This window comes from Nannobrachium achirus (assembly GCF_963921795.1).
Source record: "Nannobrachium achirus genome assembly, chromosome: 3".
Classification (NCBI taxonomy): Eukaryota; Metazoa; Chordata; class Actinopteri; order Myctophiformes; family Myctophidae; genus Nannobrachium; species Nannobrachium achirus.
The window spans coordinates 4,513,286-4,532,576 of NC_137812.1; the positions used below are offsets into that span (position 1 = coordinate 4,513,286).

A 19,291-nucleotide genomic window follows, 5' to 3' on the forward strand; every position below is an offset into this window, starting at 1 on the left:
GACATATTGCATCATGAGTAATTTTATTCAAAAACGTTTTGACGATACCAATACTTTTTTCCTTTCCAAATAAGTTCAAATAAGTTTAATGGAATACCAGACTTACTTGTAACAGAGTACTTCTACATTGCAGTAGTGATACTTTTACTCAAGTAAAACATTTGAGTACTTTTTCCACCACTGTCAGTCAGTTTCGCCGTCACAGCACACACACACACACACACACACACACACACACACACACAGCACACACACACACACACACACACACACACACACACACACACACACACACACACACACACACACACATACACACACACACACACACACACACACACACACACACACACACACACACACACACACACACACACACAGAATAAAGCAGCCAGTTTGGCACTGGGATGTCCCAACATGTCCATACAGCACCAGCATTAGATACATATGCATGAAAATCTGACATGGCTAATGTGTTATAGTCTTATAATGCTACTGTGTAACATTATTAGCACCAATAAGCCGGTACAACACCAGAGGAGCAGTTTCTGGTCAATTAAAAACAAAAATGGCACCAAAATCAAAATTTCTCAAGCTTACTGGTATATATAGATCAATAGAACTCTGGAATGCTCTGCCGAAAAACATCTTATCTATCTATAAATGCGAGAAGTCTCTGCGTGTGTGTCTGTGTGTGTGTCTGTAATCCGCGTATCTCGAGAACCGTTCGTCCCACCGGCTTCAGATTCGGCACGCGCGTTCCCCGCCGCGGCACGGAGTGCAGTGCCGGGTCTCGACCCGACCCGACGCGCGGTTTTCCCGAACCGGCGCGAAACGTTCGGAATCTCCTTATGCGGGGTTGATTGTTGACATCAGGCTGTTCCGGAGGAAATCGGCGAAAGCTCTGACTCATTGTGACATCACTTCATAAAAGGCTCTGACATCACGTACGCCACATGAGTCAACAAAAAATCTCTGTGATTGTGTATGTATGTATGTAATCCGCGTATCTCGAGAACCGTTCGTCCCACGGGCACGCGCGTTCTCCATATATGGGCATAAAATGAATGCCCCCATATATGGGCATAAAATGGATTGCAGACAGACAGATACAGATATCTCCATATATGGACATAAATGGACAGAGGCAAACAGATGGTCAAAGATCTCCATATATGGGCATAAAATGGACGCAGACAGACAGATACAGATATCTCCATATATGGGCATAAATGGACACAGGCAAACAGATATAATAACAGGTATAATGAGGTTTGCATTAAAGGGGGAACCGGCACTGTGTCTGCAACACAGTTGGAGGCACAGACAGATACTCCATATATGGGCATAAAATGGACGCAGATAGACAGATATCTCCATATATGGGCATAAAATGGACCCAGATCTATAACTGCAGTGATCTCCATATATGGACATAAAATGGACGCCGACAGACAGACAGATACAGATATCTCCATATATGGGCATAAATGGACACAGGCAGACAGATGGTCAAAACGGGTCCTATGAAAACAGGTATAATGGGGTTTGCATTAAAGGGCGGGGCATTCATTCCCTATTTACATTGTTCCGAGTTGGCCAGGTCGCCGACTAGACGCTGGGCCGCCCGAAGGGCGGCCCAGCTTCTAGTCTATATAATCCATAACAAAATAACTTTCAGAAATCTTTATTTATAAAGATTGCCTGATGAAGGTGTAAATACGACCGAAGTCTCTCGTTTGAGAAAACATATCAAGAAATATCTTGTCAAGTAACAATATGCAACTTTATTTGTGTATTTTCTTAAATTTAGCTGGACTGTTATTTGTTAATTGTTTTTTCCTGTTTTTTTGTTTATTTATTTTATTTTACTTTAATTTGTATTTTTAATTATATATTTGTAATGTATTAGCTTCATTCAGGCCCCAGGAAGACTAGAGGCTCATTTGTGAGCCTTTAATGGGGACCCTAATAAACAAACAAACACACTTGTTTAACTGACTCATTGATGTGATCATGTTTCTCTCCAGCTCTCCTGCCGCCTCTCGTCACAATAGGTAAACAAACATCAACAAATAAATACATAGTATAGATTAAACCTAGAAGGTTTTGTTCTAATCAAAGTAATATATTACTTTATTTGAGTGTTTATTCTAGTGTGTGTGTGTGTGTGTGTGTGTGTGTGTGTGTGTGTGTGTGTGTGTGTGTGTGTGTGTGTGTGTGTGTGTTTTGTATGTGCGTGCGTGCAGAGCGTGGTGATATGAGGTTGGTGGGAGGAGCCTGCTGTGCTGGTGTACTGGAGATGAAATACCAGGGAGACTGGAGACCAGTGAGGGTTTCTCCTTACTGGAGCCCTCAGCTATCATCAGTAGTGTGCAGACAACTGGGATGTGGATCTGATGGTATTTCACAAGAGAAACCTGGTTCTACACTTCAACCTGTATGGAGTATTTATCCCACCTGTGGAGGAAGAGAATCTGCTCTGATAGAGTGTAGAGGAAGAGTGGGTGATATTAGCTCCTCCTTCACTCTGGAGCTGACCTGTTCAGGTAACAAACAATGACACTGATCTCTACTGTCTGTCTGTCTGTCTGTCTGTCTGTCTGTCTGTCTGTCTGTCTGTCTGTCTGACGTTTGTCTGATTGTCTTTCATTAACAAAAAATCGTACCAGTGCGAAGTGAGTGGTGCAAACACAACATACTTCTTCTAGGCCTCTTCATATTTAGGGAGTTTGATATCTTGTGGATAAACCTGAAAAGAAGATCACGTTTGAATACCGTATAATTGGTTTATTAGCGGTCTTCGAGTCGGAACTCCATCCTATGGGTGATCACCAGATTACACCAAATACAGAAACGTATCTCGTCAGCTCCTGGAGGTCCAGAGGGGATGTCAATCAAGTCTCGGGGCGTTAGCCCTTATAGGGGGTGGTCCTAACGCCTGCGACTTTCTGTTCCTCACATGCAGACGCGATTCTCACAGCTACTCATCAGACAATTGTACAAGTCCCTCTGATCCGAGTCCAAGTCGAGTCACAAGTCATTTGGTCCAAGTCTCAAGCAAGTCTCAAGTTGTTCTGTTGTGGGCAAGTCAAGTCAAGTCGAGTCACAAGGTTGTCAAGTCAAGTCGAGTCGAGTCACAAGGTTGTCATTTCAAGTCAAGTCGAGTCGAGTCGCGTCGAGTCGAGTCACAAGGTTGTCAAGTCAAGTCAAGTCACAAGGTTGTCAAGTTGAGTAAATGATACCTCTGTGACCATAACTATTAGGTAATTAACATTCAGTAGGAAAAAAACAGTAGCCTAACACCAAGCCTACCCTCTGACCATAATACTCTATCATGGCAGAGGTTCTCAAACTTTTAAATTCCGAGGTCTCTCTCCCCTAGAACCAAATGGATTTGGTTGTACACTGTCAGTACAGACCTGTAAGGGTCAATTTAGACCCCTGGTATATCCTCTGAAAAAAGAAAAAAAAAAATAGACTACAAAACTGCTACAGGCCTATTGCTTTAAAAACAAAAACAAACAAGACACAATAATCTTAACGTGCATGCTTTGTTTTGTACTACTAGTACTGTATTTTAAAGTCATTTCTCATCAGGCACACATTTAGCTGCCTACTCCACGACACGTGCATCATTTGTTTTGCTGGCATGGGGTCCCATTCATGACCGCAAGTAACCCCAAGTTACACCAAATTTCGTAACCCGTCGTAAACTGTAGAATGACTACGCAACCACCACAGGCTGGCAACACATTTCTGGTTGGTCACACTTGTCTGTGTAACATTACGGGCATGTTGCGTGGATGCATGCCTCTGCGGGCTCCTGACGCTCCAGCGAAAAACTCCCAAGAATAACAGTGGAGTGGAAAACTTGTCAAAGGCTAAATGAAAAGGAATAAAGCTTTTGCGTGGGAGTTATTTAGTGAAGTTCTTAACCCTGCTGACGACTGGATGTATGTTATGAAAAGTGAGAAAGTGTTGGAAGACCGAGGCTTGCTACCATGAATGGATATATTCTTTATGCAGTCACAGATCAACGTTTGTGACAGTGGTGAGTGACATTGTTGTCTTATTAATGTTCAAAACATGATCGACCGACAGTATATCACCAACACACACATGCACACGCGCACACACACTTAGTTCTTAGTTATCTTCTTATGTTTCACTTGTCTTCATGCGCAGTCTTCAAGTGGCGGATAAAGTTTGACTCTGTTTACCATCGGAGTGGAAGTTTTTAAATGCAAACTGCACTACTTTTGGAACTGCAGTGGAGGGCTCGGGGGCAGCAGTAGCCATTCGTGCTGTGTGTGTCTGGTGCCCAGTCTGATCATAGTGTTTGTCTGCTTCCGTGCTTGTGCTCTTGCTTACATGCCTGTCTCCAATCAATCAAATCAATCAATCAATAAAAGTGTGAACCTAGCGTGGCGTTCAGTGGCGTAGCGGCAAGTCGTCCGAGTCAGCGTGTCTCAAGTCGAGTCGAGTCGGGAGTCATTGTCTTCCAAGTCAAGTCGAGTCTCAAGTTTTTGTCCTTATGTCCGAGTCAAGTCCAAGTCGTCAAAAATATGACTTGAGTCCAGGTCAAGTCGAGTCATCATGACTCGAGTCCAATTGTCTGCTACTCATCCAACGTAAGTATATTTGCTTCTCTCCTGCTTTCTCCACAGAGAAGTTATAATTGTTCCGAAGACAGCCGAAAGCGACAGCCTAGGACCAGTCCAATGGCTTTGGGACTTTATTTCTCTAATCTCTGCTTCTAGCGATCTAGTTTCATTGTTTGGTAACTTGTTGTGCTAGCCTAGCCACCTTAGCCTAGCCTAGCCATAGCCGCAGCCCACTAGCCTTGCTAGCGTCTGCGGCCCTGTTGTCTAACCTGTTGCTAGCTTCGCTTCCCCTGTGTTGCTGCTAGCTTAGCTGGCTTGTGTTTACCAAACGCTGAGTTGCTATTAGCTTACGCCTTGCTTGCTTGCTTGCCTCCCGCCTTAGAGCCCCTGTGCTTCTCGGCATAAGACGGACCGTGACGATGGCTGCCCCCTTGCCAATTGTGTCACGCCGGAGTGCAACTTCAAGCTCGACCCAGACGACCCCCACCCTGCGTGTATTGTCTGTCTGGGCTGGTAGCATGCAGCGGACGGCCTGGAGGAAAGGCCTGCGTGCAGGATTTGCCGCAGGATGCCCCCGGCACAGCGACACGGCCGGTTCTACTTGGCCTGCATCCTCTCCGGCCTCCCCTACACCCAAACTGACACCGCGGAGACCCCGGACACCAGTGCAGCTGCTCAGCCAGCTCCTTCGAGCCAGGCCGCGGCTGCCGCTCCTCTGACTCACCCTGCGGCCCCGGGGCGTCTCTTCGGAATATTATTTCCACGAGCGGTATCTCGCCCCGGCTCAGCAGCCTTCGAGCGCCGCTGTCCCAATGGAGGAAGGGTCCCCTGTGACCGCCCCCACTTTGACCGTGCGGACCATCTCCATGGGTGCTGGGACTGGGGCAGCGCCCCCTGGTGGCGGCCCCCACCACTGCAGCGCACATAAAAATCCATGATTCGGGCTAGGAGCGACCGTTTGAAACAAGACCGGTACCCACGCGTCCGGCTCGGGGCCCCGGAGCCGGCCGTGCGCAGAGCGCCCTCCGGTGGTGAAGCGCCGCAACTGCAACCGGGAAAAAGGCCGTAACTCAGCCACCGGGAGAGACGGGGCCGGCTCCGGGGGGGTCCCTGGAGGCAGGCCCACCCCGGGGGGACCCCCGCGCCGCCCCTCAAAAAATAGGCCAAAATACCCAAAAGTAGCCAATCTACGAGCACTTTTTGGCCACTTTTTAAACCCGTTTTAGTCGACTTTATACCCAAAAATACCCATTTTTGCTGACTTTATAACCGGAAATACAACTAAAATTCTATTAATTATTTCAATGGGCTAAAATCATATTTTATTTGATGGCCTTCCTGCCCTGACATTTGGCCTTTGTGCCCTCAATAAATGGACAACCCCAAATAGCAGATCTACAGCGTGGCACCGAGTGATGCATGGGTATCAATATAATATCCATATCATGATATTAGACTGGAAAATTATTAACTGTGATTTGGAATATTCTACTACAGTATATGCCAAGTCTTATTTGTTCACCAAAGTACGTGTTCTCTGCCTGGGGGGAAATGTAATTGGAGCAACTCAAATGTCTAGTTCTTAGACAGAAAATTGGTATGGGAAAGGATTTTCCCATAAAACTCCCTCAAACCTAAACCAAAGCAACCAAAGGTAATTTGGGGAGACCTATTGTTTTAATTTGAAGACAAGCCATTAAAGAAGAAATAAGCAGTTTTCTGCTGACATAAGCAGGAATCATGCAATTGCTTATTTTTCAGGCGGCTAACAATGAAAAATCTAGTCTGTGGCGCATCTAGGAGCCGCAGTCTACCTCCAAAACTATTATTTTATCTGTAAGAAGCTCTGTCATTAGCAGCTCATTGGTGCATGAACCAGTCGACCGGGACTAAAAGGATTGACAGGCAGGTCAACCAATCTGAACAAGAACAAGAGGCAGTCCTGATTGGTCTGTTATTTTGGATGGGCACCCAGTTTAATCGACCAATGACAGAACTTCTCACAGATAAAAATAATAGTTTTGGAGGCAGATTGTAGCCCCAGAAAGTGTCACACACAAGGAGGCTACGAGGAGAAGTCACCCGGGTTCGAAGCCGCGTGGGGGAGTTTGGATCCGATCCGCCACATATATATGTAACAGGGTTGTTATTGAGTTTGAAGTCCGTCAAAATGAATTTGTATTTTGGGTTCAATTATACTACAGTATGCAAGGCTGACTTTTATTTTCCCCTCTGGTGTAACTGTGCCCTCTTGTGGCGGGTGGTGGTAATAGTATTTAAGTCCGGTCAGCAGCGGTTCCGCCCCTTTGTACTGCTGCTTTCCTGTTTATGGTATGTAAAAACACAGCTCGGTGATCTTTCATGTATTACCTCCTTGAGGTCCCTTGGACAAATCTAGTAACCAAGGGCGACCGAGCCTTTGAGGCGACAGCCCCAAAGCTCTGGAACGCCCTCCCCCTGAACCTAAAAACGGCCCCCTCAGAGGACTCCTTTAAGAGGCATCTGAAAACACACATGTTCAGCCTTTGGTCACTTATAGGCATCCTGTTCTTACTGTTCTTTTTTATTTCTTGTTACTGTGGGTGTTTTCATTTATTGGTGTCTTCTCTGCAACTGTAGAGCTAATTTTTATTTTATTTTGTATCTCTGCAACTGTAGAGCTTACTTTTATTTTATCTTTGAATCTCTGCAACTGTAGAGCTTACTTTTTATTGAGTATTGTGTATCTGTAAAGCACTCTGTGCATTCGTGCTGTGAAGCTGTGCTATATAAATAAAGTTCATTCATTCATTCAGGTGTTCCGGACACCAACATGGGAAGTCGCATTCTTTTTCGCTGCTCCGGAACCAAAACAACAAAGGCTTGGTTCATCCCACACTTTCTACTATTCCTACTTTGGATCACGGATTTATGCTATAAATCACCACAGATCCTAACACCACTGGAATACGAGAAACAATTATGGGAAATGGACGTAACGGACGAAAAACACAGTGAGTTCTACCTTATGGGAAAAACGGTAGCTAAGCATCCAAGCTTTGGTTTGAGTGTAATACAGACGATGCTTACTACTAACCGGAACAAAAGAAACAAACCCCTGAATGGTTACATGAGTAGATCTCTGATCTTCTTATTATTGCTGCTATCAGGAGATATAGAATTACATCCAGGGCCTGTAGCTACCCGACAGATGACCCGAAGACTAGCTGCTCTCGCCACTGCAGTTGGTTTGACGACGGTGGATCCTTCTTTGTCAGTGATCAGCGAAGCTTACAATGCTAGCTTAGCTAGCCCCTCACTGATGAATCCCGAGGGACTAACGGACTACTCCAGCTGTCCTGACCAGCGGATCCCCGACGATCACTCGCGGACTTACGGATCGTCGAAGGACCCCCTGGCTCACGGACCCCCAGCAAACCCTCGGAGATCGCCCCCGCATGACTAACTCAGCACGAGACCAACATCATCGACGCAAGTCACGCAACACCGGACCCCGGCGCCCCCCCCGACCCACCCGACCTGCAGACGCACCCGGCGGACCCCCTCGTTGACCCAGCACCCCAGAACAGAGTCTACATTAACTCTGCTCCACGCTGGCTGACCGAGAAGGCCCGAGCGCTTTTTTCAACCTGGGTTAAATCGGTCACCACGAGCCCCCACCACCCCCACCCCCAACTCTACATGGAGACCCCTTTGTCCCCCTTGAAGCCCCCAGAGACTGCAACCAACCCCCCCTCCCCCACCGATGCAAACACCACTTCCATGGACCTTGCCATGGACTTTGCCAGCCGCTTCGTGAAAAGAGGAATTGATATTATGCACTTAAACATTAACAGTTTGTTTGCTAAATATGAACAAATCAAGCATATGGTTCTCGAAGGTAAGGTCCATTTTCTAACCTTCTCAGAGACCAAACTTGATGCCTCCATCACTGACTCTCAGATCGAAATTGACAACTACTCAGTTATCAGAAATGATAGAAACAGATCTGGTGGTGGTGTATGCATGTATGTTCATAACAGTATTAAGTATATCCCCCGCCCTGACCTACAACACAGCTCTTTAGAAACTGTATGGGTGGAAGTGATTCTTAAGAAAGCTAAAAACATACTAATCGGTGCCATCTATAGACCGCCCGACCAAAATGATTTCTGTGAGTTACTGGAGGAGAGCCTTGCACCGGTGGACAATGTTGAAAAATACATTATTGGAGATTGGAACATAGACATGCTTCGTAAAGAAGCTCCTCTATTCAAAAAATTCAATAAGCTATGTAATCAACAGGGTTTCACTCAGCTCATCACCAAGCCAACTAGGGTTACAGATAACTCTCAAACCACCATAGATCTCATTGTAACCACAGACAAATCTAAAGTCTATTGAATGTGGTGGCCTAAGCGACCATGATATCATTTACTGCACCCGTAAAATACATAAGTCCAAAGCTGACGGCCACAAAACAGTTGAAGCTAGAAACCTCAAAACCTACTCTAGCGAAGCCTTTAATCACAAACTGGAGAAATCTGACTGGTCCCCAGTACTAGCTAGCACTCAGGTCGATGAAGCCTGGCTGGGCTTTAAATCCATTTTCAACACTACCCTAGACGAAGTGGCTCCTTTGCGTAGGGTCAGGGTTAAAGCCCACTCACAGCCATGGTGGAATTCGGAGATCTGTGAATCAATGAAACTCAGAGACAAAAAATACTCTGAGAAACGCAAATATAATCACAAACTCAAAAAAGGCCCCAATAAACACCTTGAAGCCAAATTAGAAATAGTCAGTTTAGAGGCTAATAAACTGAGAAATCGGACAACCTCCTTAATCCTTTCTGCCAAAAAAAAAAAATACTTAGATGAGAAAGTTGAGGAAAACATCCACAAACCACGAGACCTATGGAAGCTATTTAAAACTCAGCTAGGCTGTGGTGCTAAACTTAGATCCATAGCCAGCAACATATCCATCCAAACTCCCACAACCCTCCTCACTGACAGTCTTGATGTAGCCAAAAATCTCAACATCTACTTCACCTCCATGGCCAAAAATCTGGTCAATAAACTGCCCGCTCCATCTGGGCTGTTTGGTGTTAGGCACATCTTGAAATTCTACAGGAAACTTGGGGTATGCAAAGACAACTTTAAACTTGCCACGGTGACAACTGATGAAGTGTTTAAAAAACTGCGCACCTTACCTCAATTCAAGGCCGCTGGCCATGATAAAATCGCCCCCAAATTTCTCATAGACTCAGCTGCCACCATTGCCCCAATCATTACCCATATTATTAATCTATCTATCAAGCAGGGTTATGTCCCCCAGGACTTCAAATTAGCTAAGGTAACCGCCCTGCACAAAAAAGGCAGTAAACTTGACCCTGGCAACTACAGGCCAATCTCAATCCTTAGTTCCATCTCTAAGGTAATGGAAAAAATTGTCTATGAGGTGGCTAAATATCTTGAAGAGAATAAACTGATCTACGAGTTCCAGTCTGGCTTCAGAGAGTCCCATACCACAGATACATGCCTCATCTATTTGAATGATATTGCGGCATGGTCATGCTGGACCTCCAGAAGGCATTTGACACCGTCGATCATTCTATTCTGATTGAAAAACTTGATAGCACAGCAGTGAGATGGATGCACTCTTACTTGGTGGGGAGGGAACAGATGGTGGAAGTCAACGGAACCCTGCCCCCCCCCCCCCCCCTCCCAGTAAAATGTGGAGTACCTCAAGGGAGTATACTAGGACCACTGTTGTTCTTAATATACGTAAACGACATGTCATCTGCTTGTGACTGCAATCTGTTTCTGTTCGCGGATGACTCGGCTCTCCTAGTCTCAGGCAGAGACATATCGCAGGTTGAAAAGGCCCTTAACTGTGAACTTAACAAGATCTGCACCTGGCTCAATGACAACAGACTCTCAATTCACCTAGGCAAAACTGAATGTATCCTCTTTGGATCTAGTCAGAAACTTAGCCTAGTTGAGAACTTCACAATTAAAGTAGGTGACACTGTGATAGAAAGAAAAAACTACATCTGCTACCTGGGTTGCATCCTGGAGGCTAACCTATCCAGTGAAAAAATGACCACCAAGGTAATCAATAAAGTCAACCAACGAATTTGCTTCTTGCAAAGGGTTGCCCCGCTGATCAATATTAAATCCCGAAAGACACTAGGAGGTGCTCTTATTGGGCCCCTCATTGATTACGGAGTCCTTGTCTGGTATTGCGACGCCCCAGCTGCCTTAAAGTTAAAGCTCCAAACAGCCCAAAACAAACTAATTAGGGTTGTGCTTGGTCTCCCTCCTCAGACCCACCTTACCGATCATCACCACGAAAGCGTGGGATGGCTCAAAGTAGCTGACAGAGTACAGCATCTTGCAATGGGCCTGGTGTACAAGATATACACCTCCAAGATTCCCATGTACCTGACAAACTACTTCTTAAAGGTCAAGGATGTTCACGATCACAACACCAGAGGCAGCTCCACTAATCATCATCAACGTAGATTTAACACTAAACAAGGCTCTAACTCGTTCTCCTGCTACACCATCAACATGTGGAACACCCTTCCACAAGCCCTAAAGGAGAGCAAATCCCTAGCCTCCTTCAAAATTGGTATGAAAAGTCACCTTCAGACAGCTGCTACCCGTGACTTGTAAATAGACTAAGCCCCCATGCTCCCCCCCCCCCCCCTTTTCTTTTTTTCTGCCTTTGTATTTGATGTTATGCTTTTGAAACTGATATTATCCTAGATAAAGTACTATGTTCTAGTGTTGTAGTCAGGTCCACCTAAAGCGAGTCCAAGTCAAGTCCAAGTCATATGGGGTTCGAGTCCGAGTCGAGTCCGAGTCAAGAGCCCCTGGGAGGGGGTCGAGTCCGAGTCGAGTCCAAGACCAATGGGAGGCGAGTCCGAGTCAAGTCCGAGACCAATGGGAGGCGAGACCGAGCCGAGTCTATTTTTTTTTCCTGCAGAAAACAATATTTTTTTGTTTGTTTTTGTTTTAGTTTATTTTTTTCGGACGGACACACACACACACACACACACACACACACACACACACACACACACACACACACACACACACACACACACAGGCAATGCAAGAACCCCCCCGTTCATGTGCATTCACCTGTCTGGTGTTTCCGACCAGTACCTTTCAAATTAATGGCTTGTCTTCAAATTAAATCAATCCCCAAATTACCTTTGGTTGCTGTCAATGCTGTGGTTTAGGTTTGAGTGAGTTTTATGGAGAGGTAGTTTTTTCCCATACCAATTTTCTGTCTGAGAACTAGACATTTGAGTTGAGTTGCTACAATTACTTTTTCCCCCAGGCAGAGAACAAGAACTTTAGTGTAGAAATAAGACTTGGCATATACTGTAGTACAATATCCCAAATCACAGACGATAATTAGGCCTATCTAGTCGAATATCATGATATGGATATTATATTGATGCCCATGCACCAAAAGGTGATAACAAAAATAATATTATTTTAAAAAGAATTATAGGTCTACTACTGTAATCTATAACATTTTTAAACATTGCTGTTATAGTTGCATATTTAAATGCAACTATAACAGCAATGTTTAAAACTGAGCATGCATGATTATAGCAAAACGTTTTTCAAACAATCTTATCTTAATATTTTATTTTGACTAAAAGCTAAAATAAATAAATAAGGTTTTCCCTTTCAAACACATAGCAGTACGTGCCTGTCTGCATTTCATTGTTTAAGGTGAGAAATGTATGCTACCCTATGTCATTAGTCTGATGCCTTTCAAGTATATACAAGGCAAAACAATACCCCATGTCACTGCTTGATTCGTTTTAACCTCTCTACAGGGACTTACAATGATACACATCTCTCTGTTGATCAGTGCACTTTAAAACTTTTGGACGAGGCTTGCATAACGAGTAATAGACTACACCTGGAAATACAAAAAGAAAAGTCTTAATCCAGCGTTGCGGGTGGATTAAACTACACATAATCACAAAGGCTTGTGTTTGGAAGCTGTTTTTACTACAACAAGGACTTATTTATTTGGGGACACAAGGATATCCTGCAGGTTTGGCGAAAAAAATAACTTCTGGGAAGATTAGTTGCTTGCTGCTGTGCTGAGGGGGGGCTCTACGTGTGTGTGTGTGTGTGTGTGTGTGTGTGTGTGTGTGTGCCTGTGTGTGTGCCTGTGTGTGTGCATGCGTGCTACTTCTGTGTGCCTATCAGATGCGCGTCAGAATGCTCAGTTACTTAACAAGGCAGCTCTCCTAATGTAAACGTGACTGCGCTCCTCTGTCTCCTCATATGGATATAACATTTATTCCATTGCATTGTTGTGACTCGACTCGAGTGGACTCGGTGGGGGGCAAGTCCAAGTCAAATTAGACCAAGACCGAGACGAGTCCAAGTCAAATTAAGGGCGAGACCGAGACGAGACCGAGTCAGTGAAAATTTGGACTCGAGTCCTGACTCGAGACGAGTCATTGACTCGAGTACTATGTTCTATCCGTCTGTCTTTCAATGTTATATGAGATACTTAAAGTGTGGTTCCTGTGGAAATAAGCCTCGGCTTTCTAGGATCTCCTTTTAGTTGACCTTGTACCAGTGATTTGTACTGTCATGAAACTGTACTTTTTTCTATTGCAAACTTAAAACTATAAATTCTTCAATCAATCAAAAAAAAATCATTCATGTATTAAGCTAAAAATCGCTAATTTCACTTAAATCAAAGTACATGCTGACTGATATGAATGTTGTGGACATGTTTTGCAATTATCAGTGAGTTGAAAAGTGAACAGCTTTTCTTTAGTTCTGACGTGACAAGATGCAAAATGAAGCATGGTCTTGCATAACATGGCGGTGCCATTTGAAAAGCATTGTTTGTGTTCTGATCTGTAGGGGCAGGAGCTGTGTTGCCACCCCACACCACCAACCACATGTGTGTGTGTTGTTATTGTCTTGACAGAACTGACAATAAATACAGTGAACCTGAGAGAAGTTGTGGCGTCATCAGTCTGCTGGGAGTGAGCCAGAATAGAGGGGTTACATACAGTAGGCTATATAAATATACAATATATAGGCTATATTGTTTTCTGCAGCCTAACTATAAAAAAAATGGACTTGGCTCGGTCTCGCCTCCCGTTGGTCTTGGACTCGACTCGGACTCGCCTCCCGTTGGTCTCGGACTTGACTCGGACTCGACCCCCCTCCTAGGGGCTCTTGACTCGGACTCGACTCGGATTTGAATCCCCTAGGACTTGGACTTGACTTGGACTCGCTTTAGGTGGACTCGACTACAACACTAGGGATGACTGTGAATTAATTTGGCCCTGCTTGGCATTACTTATGTCCGTTTTATGCCCATATATGGAGATTCCTAAATTGTCAATATTAAGGACATTATTAAGGATATTATGCTATCAATATTAAGGACATATATGGGCGGCGTGTTCCTCCCTCCACGTCATCAGCGCCCACACCCTAGGTGGGGTTGGCGATAGGGCCTTTCTGTGTGGAGTTTGCATGTTCTCCCCGTGTCTCCTAGGGTTGATACCCTCACAAAAATATGAACAAACTCCCCCAGAATGACAACAACTAGAATCGTCAGAGAAACGCTGTGGTTGGCCAGATGGCCAAAAATTGGCACGACCTCGAGGTCGCATGTCACCCTGAGGTCGCAAGTCACCCTGAGGTGCCTTGCTAGTTAGGATTATTAATATACAATGATGCTGCTTGGAATGGAATCTATAATATTAATATCAAAACAAAATTCATAACTCTTTTACTGCTAAAAGACCGCTCGTTCTTGTTTCACGTGTCCGCCTCACCATTACGAGCGTTCATTAGTTTACCTGTCTGAGCACTGTGAGCAGATGAGGGGTGGCGTGGGTGTGTACAGTAGCAGCAGCTCCCGTAACGTTAGTCTCAAATCTGGAGCGCACATAAACAATAATGGCGGCGGGTTCACTTCTTTGGTGGTTTTCTCAGCCTGGATCTACTTTCTCTATTTCTATGTCTGAAGACTGATGCAAACAGAGGGGGAGGAGGAGCCTCTCGCTCCGTAATGGCTGCGCCCATAGTGTATTACTTTTCTTTCCGATCCGCGTTACCATTGCGGCGTAATTCGCAAAAAACGACGCCCAAAAACCCCATTGACTTAGAATGGGGGAGATATCGGTACGTAATAACTGCCGCACGATTTACGCCACCCCCGCAATATATACATCAAAATGTGCGGCTCGGCCGGGAATGGTGTGCTATTACTTTTCTTTCCGATCCGCGTTACCATGGCAACGTAATTCGTAAAAAACTACGCGCAAAAACCCCCATTGACTTTGAATGGGGGACTCCGAAAAAACCCAGAAACTTTGGCACCACATAACTCTGCCATACTTTGCCTAGCAACGTCACTTAAACTTTATAATGCATACACAACTTTGGTCTTTTTCCACCAATAGGGATGGGCTGTAATTGATTAAGCCCCGCCCCCTCTGTATTCCTATTGGCTGGGTTTTAAACAGCCACTACTCCAGTTCACAGCATGGTACCGTCTTGAAACTTGGTGTCTGGACTTAAACGGCCAATAGGGACTTATTACTTAAGCTCCGCCCCCTCTAAAGCCCCGCCCCTATCTTCCTATTGGCTTAGCTTTAAACAGCTATATCTCCAGTTTGCAGCATGGTACCGTCTCGAAACTCGCTGTGTGTACTTACATGGCAAATAGGAATTATCTGTAATTGCTTAAGCCCCGCCCCCTCTTTATTCCTATTGGCTGGGCTTTAAACAGCCATGTCTCCACTTCCCAAAACGTTACTGGTCTCAAACTCGCTGGGTGGTCCCACAGTCCCAACGGCTAACCGCTAATGCTAATGCTAACAAAGGCCAATGCTAACAAATGCTAATGCTAACAAATGCTAATGTTAACAAAAATGCTAATGCTAACATATGCTAATGCTAACATATGCTAATGCTAAAAATGCTCGCTGGGTGGTCCCACAGTCCCAACGGCTAACCGCTAATGCTAATGCTAACAAAGGCCAATGCTAACAAATGCTAATGCTAACAAATGCTAATGTTAACAAAAATGCTAATGCTAACATATGCTAATGCTAATATATGTTAATGCTAACAAAAAATGCTAATGCTAACACATGCTAATGCTAACACAAATGCTAATGTTAACACATGCTAATGCTAACAAATGCTAATGCTAATGCTAATGCCAACACATGCTAATGCTAACAAATGCTAATGTTAACTAATGCTAATGCTAACACATGCTAATGCTAACATATGTTAATGCTAACAAAAAATGCTAATGCTAACACATGCTAATGCTAACACAAATGCTAATGTTAACACATGCTAATGCTAACAAATGCTAATGCTAATGCCAACACATGCTAATGCTAACAGATGCTAATGCTAATGCTAACAAATGCTAATGCTAACACATGCTAATGCTAACAAAAATGCTAATGCTAATGCTAACACATGATAATGCTAATGCTAACATATGCTAATGCTAACAAAAAATGTTAATGCTAACACATGCTAATGCTATGCTAACACAAATGCTAATGCTCATGCTAACACATGCTAATGCTGATGCTAATAAAATGTTAATGTTAAAGCTAATGATAAAAATGCTGATGTAAAAAAACTAATGTTAATGCAAAATGCTAATGCTAACACCAACTGCTATACAAGGTTGCACACACTTAGCGAGCTGCAGGCACACTTAAAATTTCGTAGAAATGTTCTTTTCTAGTTAGTTAGTTACATATATAATGTCGCCACAACTTTCGGCACATGCACATGCTTGACAGGGTGGCATAGACTCCTGTGATTGCCTGTAGTATAAAAAATATAAAACCGGTTTGATTATAATTGATATGTATGGTAATGTGTGTGGTAAACATTTTGGTGTGAAAAGGTACTGTTGCAAACACAATAGCTTTAGTTTAGGAATGCACGTGTTACAGTAGATATACATTTATTCAGGCATGGGGGGAGGGGGTATTTACTGTTGCATAGGCCTATAGAACTTCCAAATTAATTATTTAGCAGGGGAACTCATGGCAGTCCCCGGACCCCACGTTGACAACTAATAATGTTAATATTGGGACAATACAAAAATAGGATAATGTTGTAGCTCTGATTATAGCCTACTGTATGTGTAATTGTATGTTATAGGCCTACTGTCAAATGACACAGGGCGACCGTTGCTAGACCAGACATTACAGAAAGTTAACCTACATTAGACAACCAGACCCACCCGCATTGTATTTATGTATGATGTATAAAGAATGTATGAAATATAACAGCCCATAAACCATAAAACTGTCTCCACGACTCACAAATGGGTCCCGACCCAGTGTTTGGGAAACAGAAGGAAGCGTCCATTTCATAGTGAAGTCGACGTTCAGAATCGCAGATTGTAGGCTATATTATTTTCTTCACAGCATACTACATATCACTCACGGTAGAACACTGTTTATATAGGCGATAATGAACCAAGGACATCATAGCCTAGTTTAGAACAGTGGTTCCCAAACTTTTTGACCCAAAAGACATGGGACCCAAACAGCAGATCTAAAAGCTCACAAGGCGGAAAATGTTTAGAAATATTATTAAAAACAAAACGTAGGAAAAATAAATCAAAGAGACCCAAATGTCTCCATGAGCCACACATGGGTCCCGACCCAATGTTTGGGAAACTGGTTTAGAAAGACCTGTGTGCGACGGTTTAGTTTTGGCTCGGTGGAGCTAGTTTGTGTGAAACAATAAAAGGCAATATAGCTATGCTGGCGAGTTTGTTGCTCTCTGTAAATAGAAGGGATGTGATATATATCGTGTAAAGCCTACACTTATATCCCCCACAGCCTCGTAAACTACCGCCGCTAGTAATACTAAGTGAAAAAATGTTTCTCTCTCCATGATAGATCGATCCCCGGACCCCGGCCGAAAAAATCTGTTATGCTAAATGGCCATTTGATTGTGTCGCCACCAAAACACCCATGATAGGAAAAGAACAATGTCGAGTTTATACTAGTCAACACTGAACAGCACATACATGTATCACAGCAAAGTTAACTAACATACTTATAGTTAACTGACGAATAGTTGGTACTGCTCTTTGTTTTAAAATCTTGTTTGTGGCAAAGCCAAGCTGGATCTGGGCTAGGTTTTCGTAACTGTCCAAAATGAAATGGTTCTGGCAGATGTGGAGGGTTTTCTTCACAGCCACGGGACCATCGCCATTAAAAATAGTCTTTTGTTTCCTTGTTAGAAGGGACGAAGCTTGGGTCGTCGCAGTCTATAACGTCACATTTATAGTGCGATCCAGGAACGTTAGACTTCGCCTTGGACATGTTGATAGCAAAAATGTTGATAGAATAAAAGAAGGAAATGACTCTGTCTACTATACAAGGCACAGTGAGAGCACTGAGTGAGCACAGCACAGCACTGCAGTAATGGCGGCCGCAGAGCAGTAAGCCTGCTGCAGATGGAGGTGGAGGCTATGCAAATTAGAAACAAATGAGGGGCTGGGTTTACAACAGTAGCTCTGGTTTGTACCTGACCGGCGGGGGGGGGGGGGGGGGGGGGGGGGACGCTTGTGACATCACATGCGTCAACTCGTGGAAAGCTTTTCACCTCTGCCTTCCCAAAAACAGAAAAAGACACAATGGTCAGAAATAGGACTTTGTGAGGATAGAAGGTGCCAGTGGGACCCCAAAAAAAAGGTTTTAAAATAGAAAAAGTGAAAATTCATGGTGTAGGCCCTTTAACATATCAAATGATCACAGAATGTTTTTAAATATAATTCTCCTTCCCTCCTCTCTCTCTCTCTCTCTCTCTCTCCGGGATGGCGTCGCTTGCGACACCGTCTCTGTCCTCGCCTCCCGTTGGTCTCGGACTTGACTCGGACTCGACCCCCCTCCTAGGGGCTCTTGACTCGGACTCGACTCGGATTTGAATCCCCTAGGACTTGGACTTGACTTGGACTCGCTTTAGGTGGACTCGACTACAACACTAGGGATGACTGTGAATTAATTTGGCCCTGCTTGGCATTACTTATGTCCGTTTTATGCCCATATATGGAGATTCCTAAATTGTCAATATTAAGGACATTATTAAGGATATTATGCTATCAATATTAAGGACATATATGGGCGGCGTGTTCCTCCCTCCACGTCATCAGCGCCCACACCCTAGGTGGGGTTGGCGATAGGGCCTTTCTGTGTGGAGTTTGCATGTTCTCCCCGTGTCTCCTAGGGTTGATACCCTCACAAAAAGATGAACAAACTCCCCCAGAATGACACCAACTAGAATCGTCAGAGAAACGCTGTGGTTGACCAGATGGCCAAAAATTGGCACGACCTCGAGGTCGCATGTCACCCTGAGGTCGCAAGTCACCCTGAGGTGCCTTGCTAGTTAGGATTATTAATATACAATGATGCTGCTTGGAATGGAATCTATAATATTAATATCAAAACAAAATTCATAACTCTTTTACTGCTAAAAGACCGCTCGTTCTTGTTTCACGTGTCCGCCTCACCATTACGAGCGTTCATTAGTTTACCTGTCTGAGCACTGTGAGCAGATGAGGGGTGGCGTGGGTGTGTACAGTAGCAGCAGCTCCCGTAACGTTAGTCTCAAATCTGGAGCGCACATAAACAATAATG

The 19,291-nt window shown here is 44.3% G+C and overlaps 2 protein-coding genes across 3 annotated transcripts in view; one reads left to right on the forward strand and one right to left on the reverse strand.

The window, feature by feature from the left end:
- Positions 1 to 19,291, reverse strand: part of LOC308281586 (uncharacterized protein) — a gene marked incomplete at its 3' end in the record, with an annotated part of 534,349 nt that overhangs the window by 427,806 nt on the left and 87,252 nt on the right. The gene's annotated exons all lie outside the window — the stretch shown is intronic.
- The window catches only part of LOC308281730 (neurotrypsin-like), a 92,980-nt gene that overhangs the window by 56,871 nt on the left and 16,818 nt on the right, over positions 1 to 19,291 (forward strand). For both annotated transcript variants that reach the window (XM_080722010.1, XM_080722009.1), the window contains exons 7-8: positions 2,031 to 2,057; positions 2,250 to 2,549. In XM_080722010.1, the coding sequence (XP_080578136.1) occupies positions 2,031 to 2,057; positions 2,250 to 2,549 (327 nt within the window). The remainder of the gene's footprint in view (positions 1 to 2,030; positions 2,058 to 2,249; positions 2,550 to 19,291) is intronic.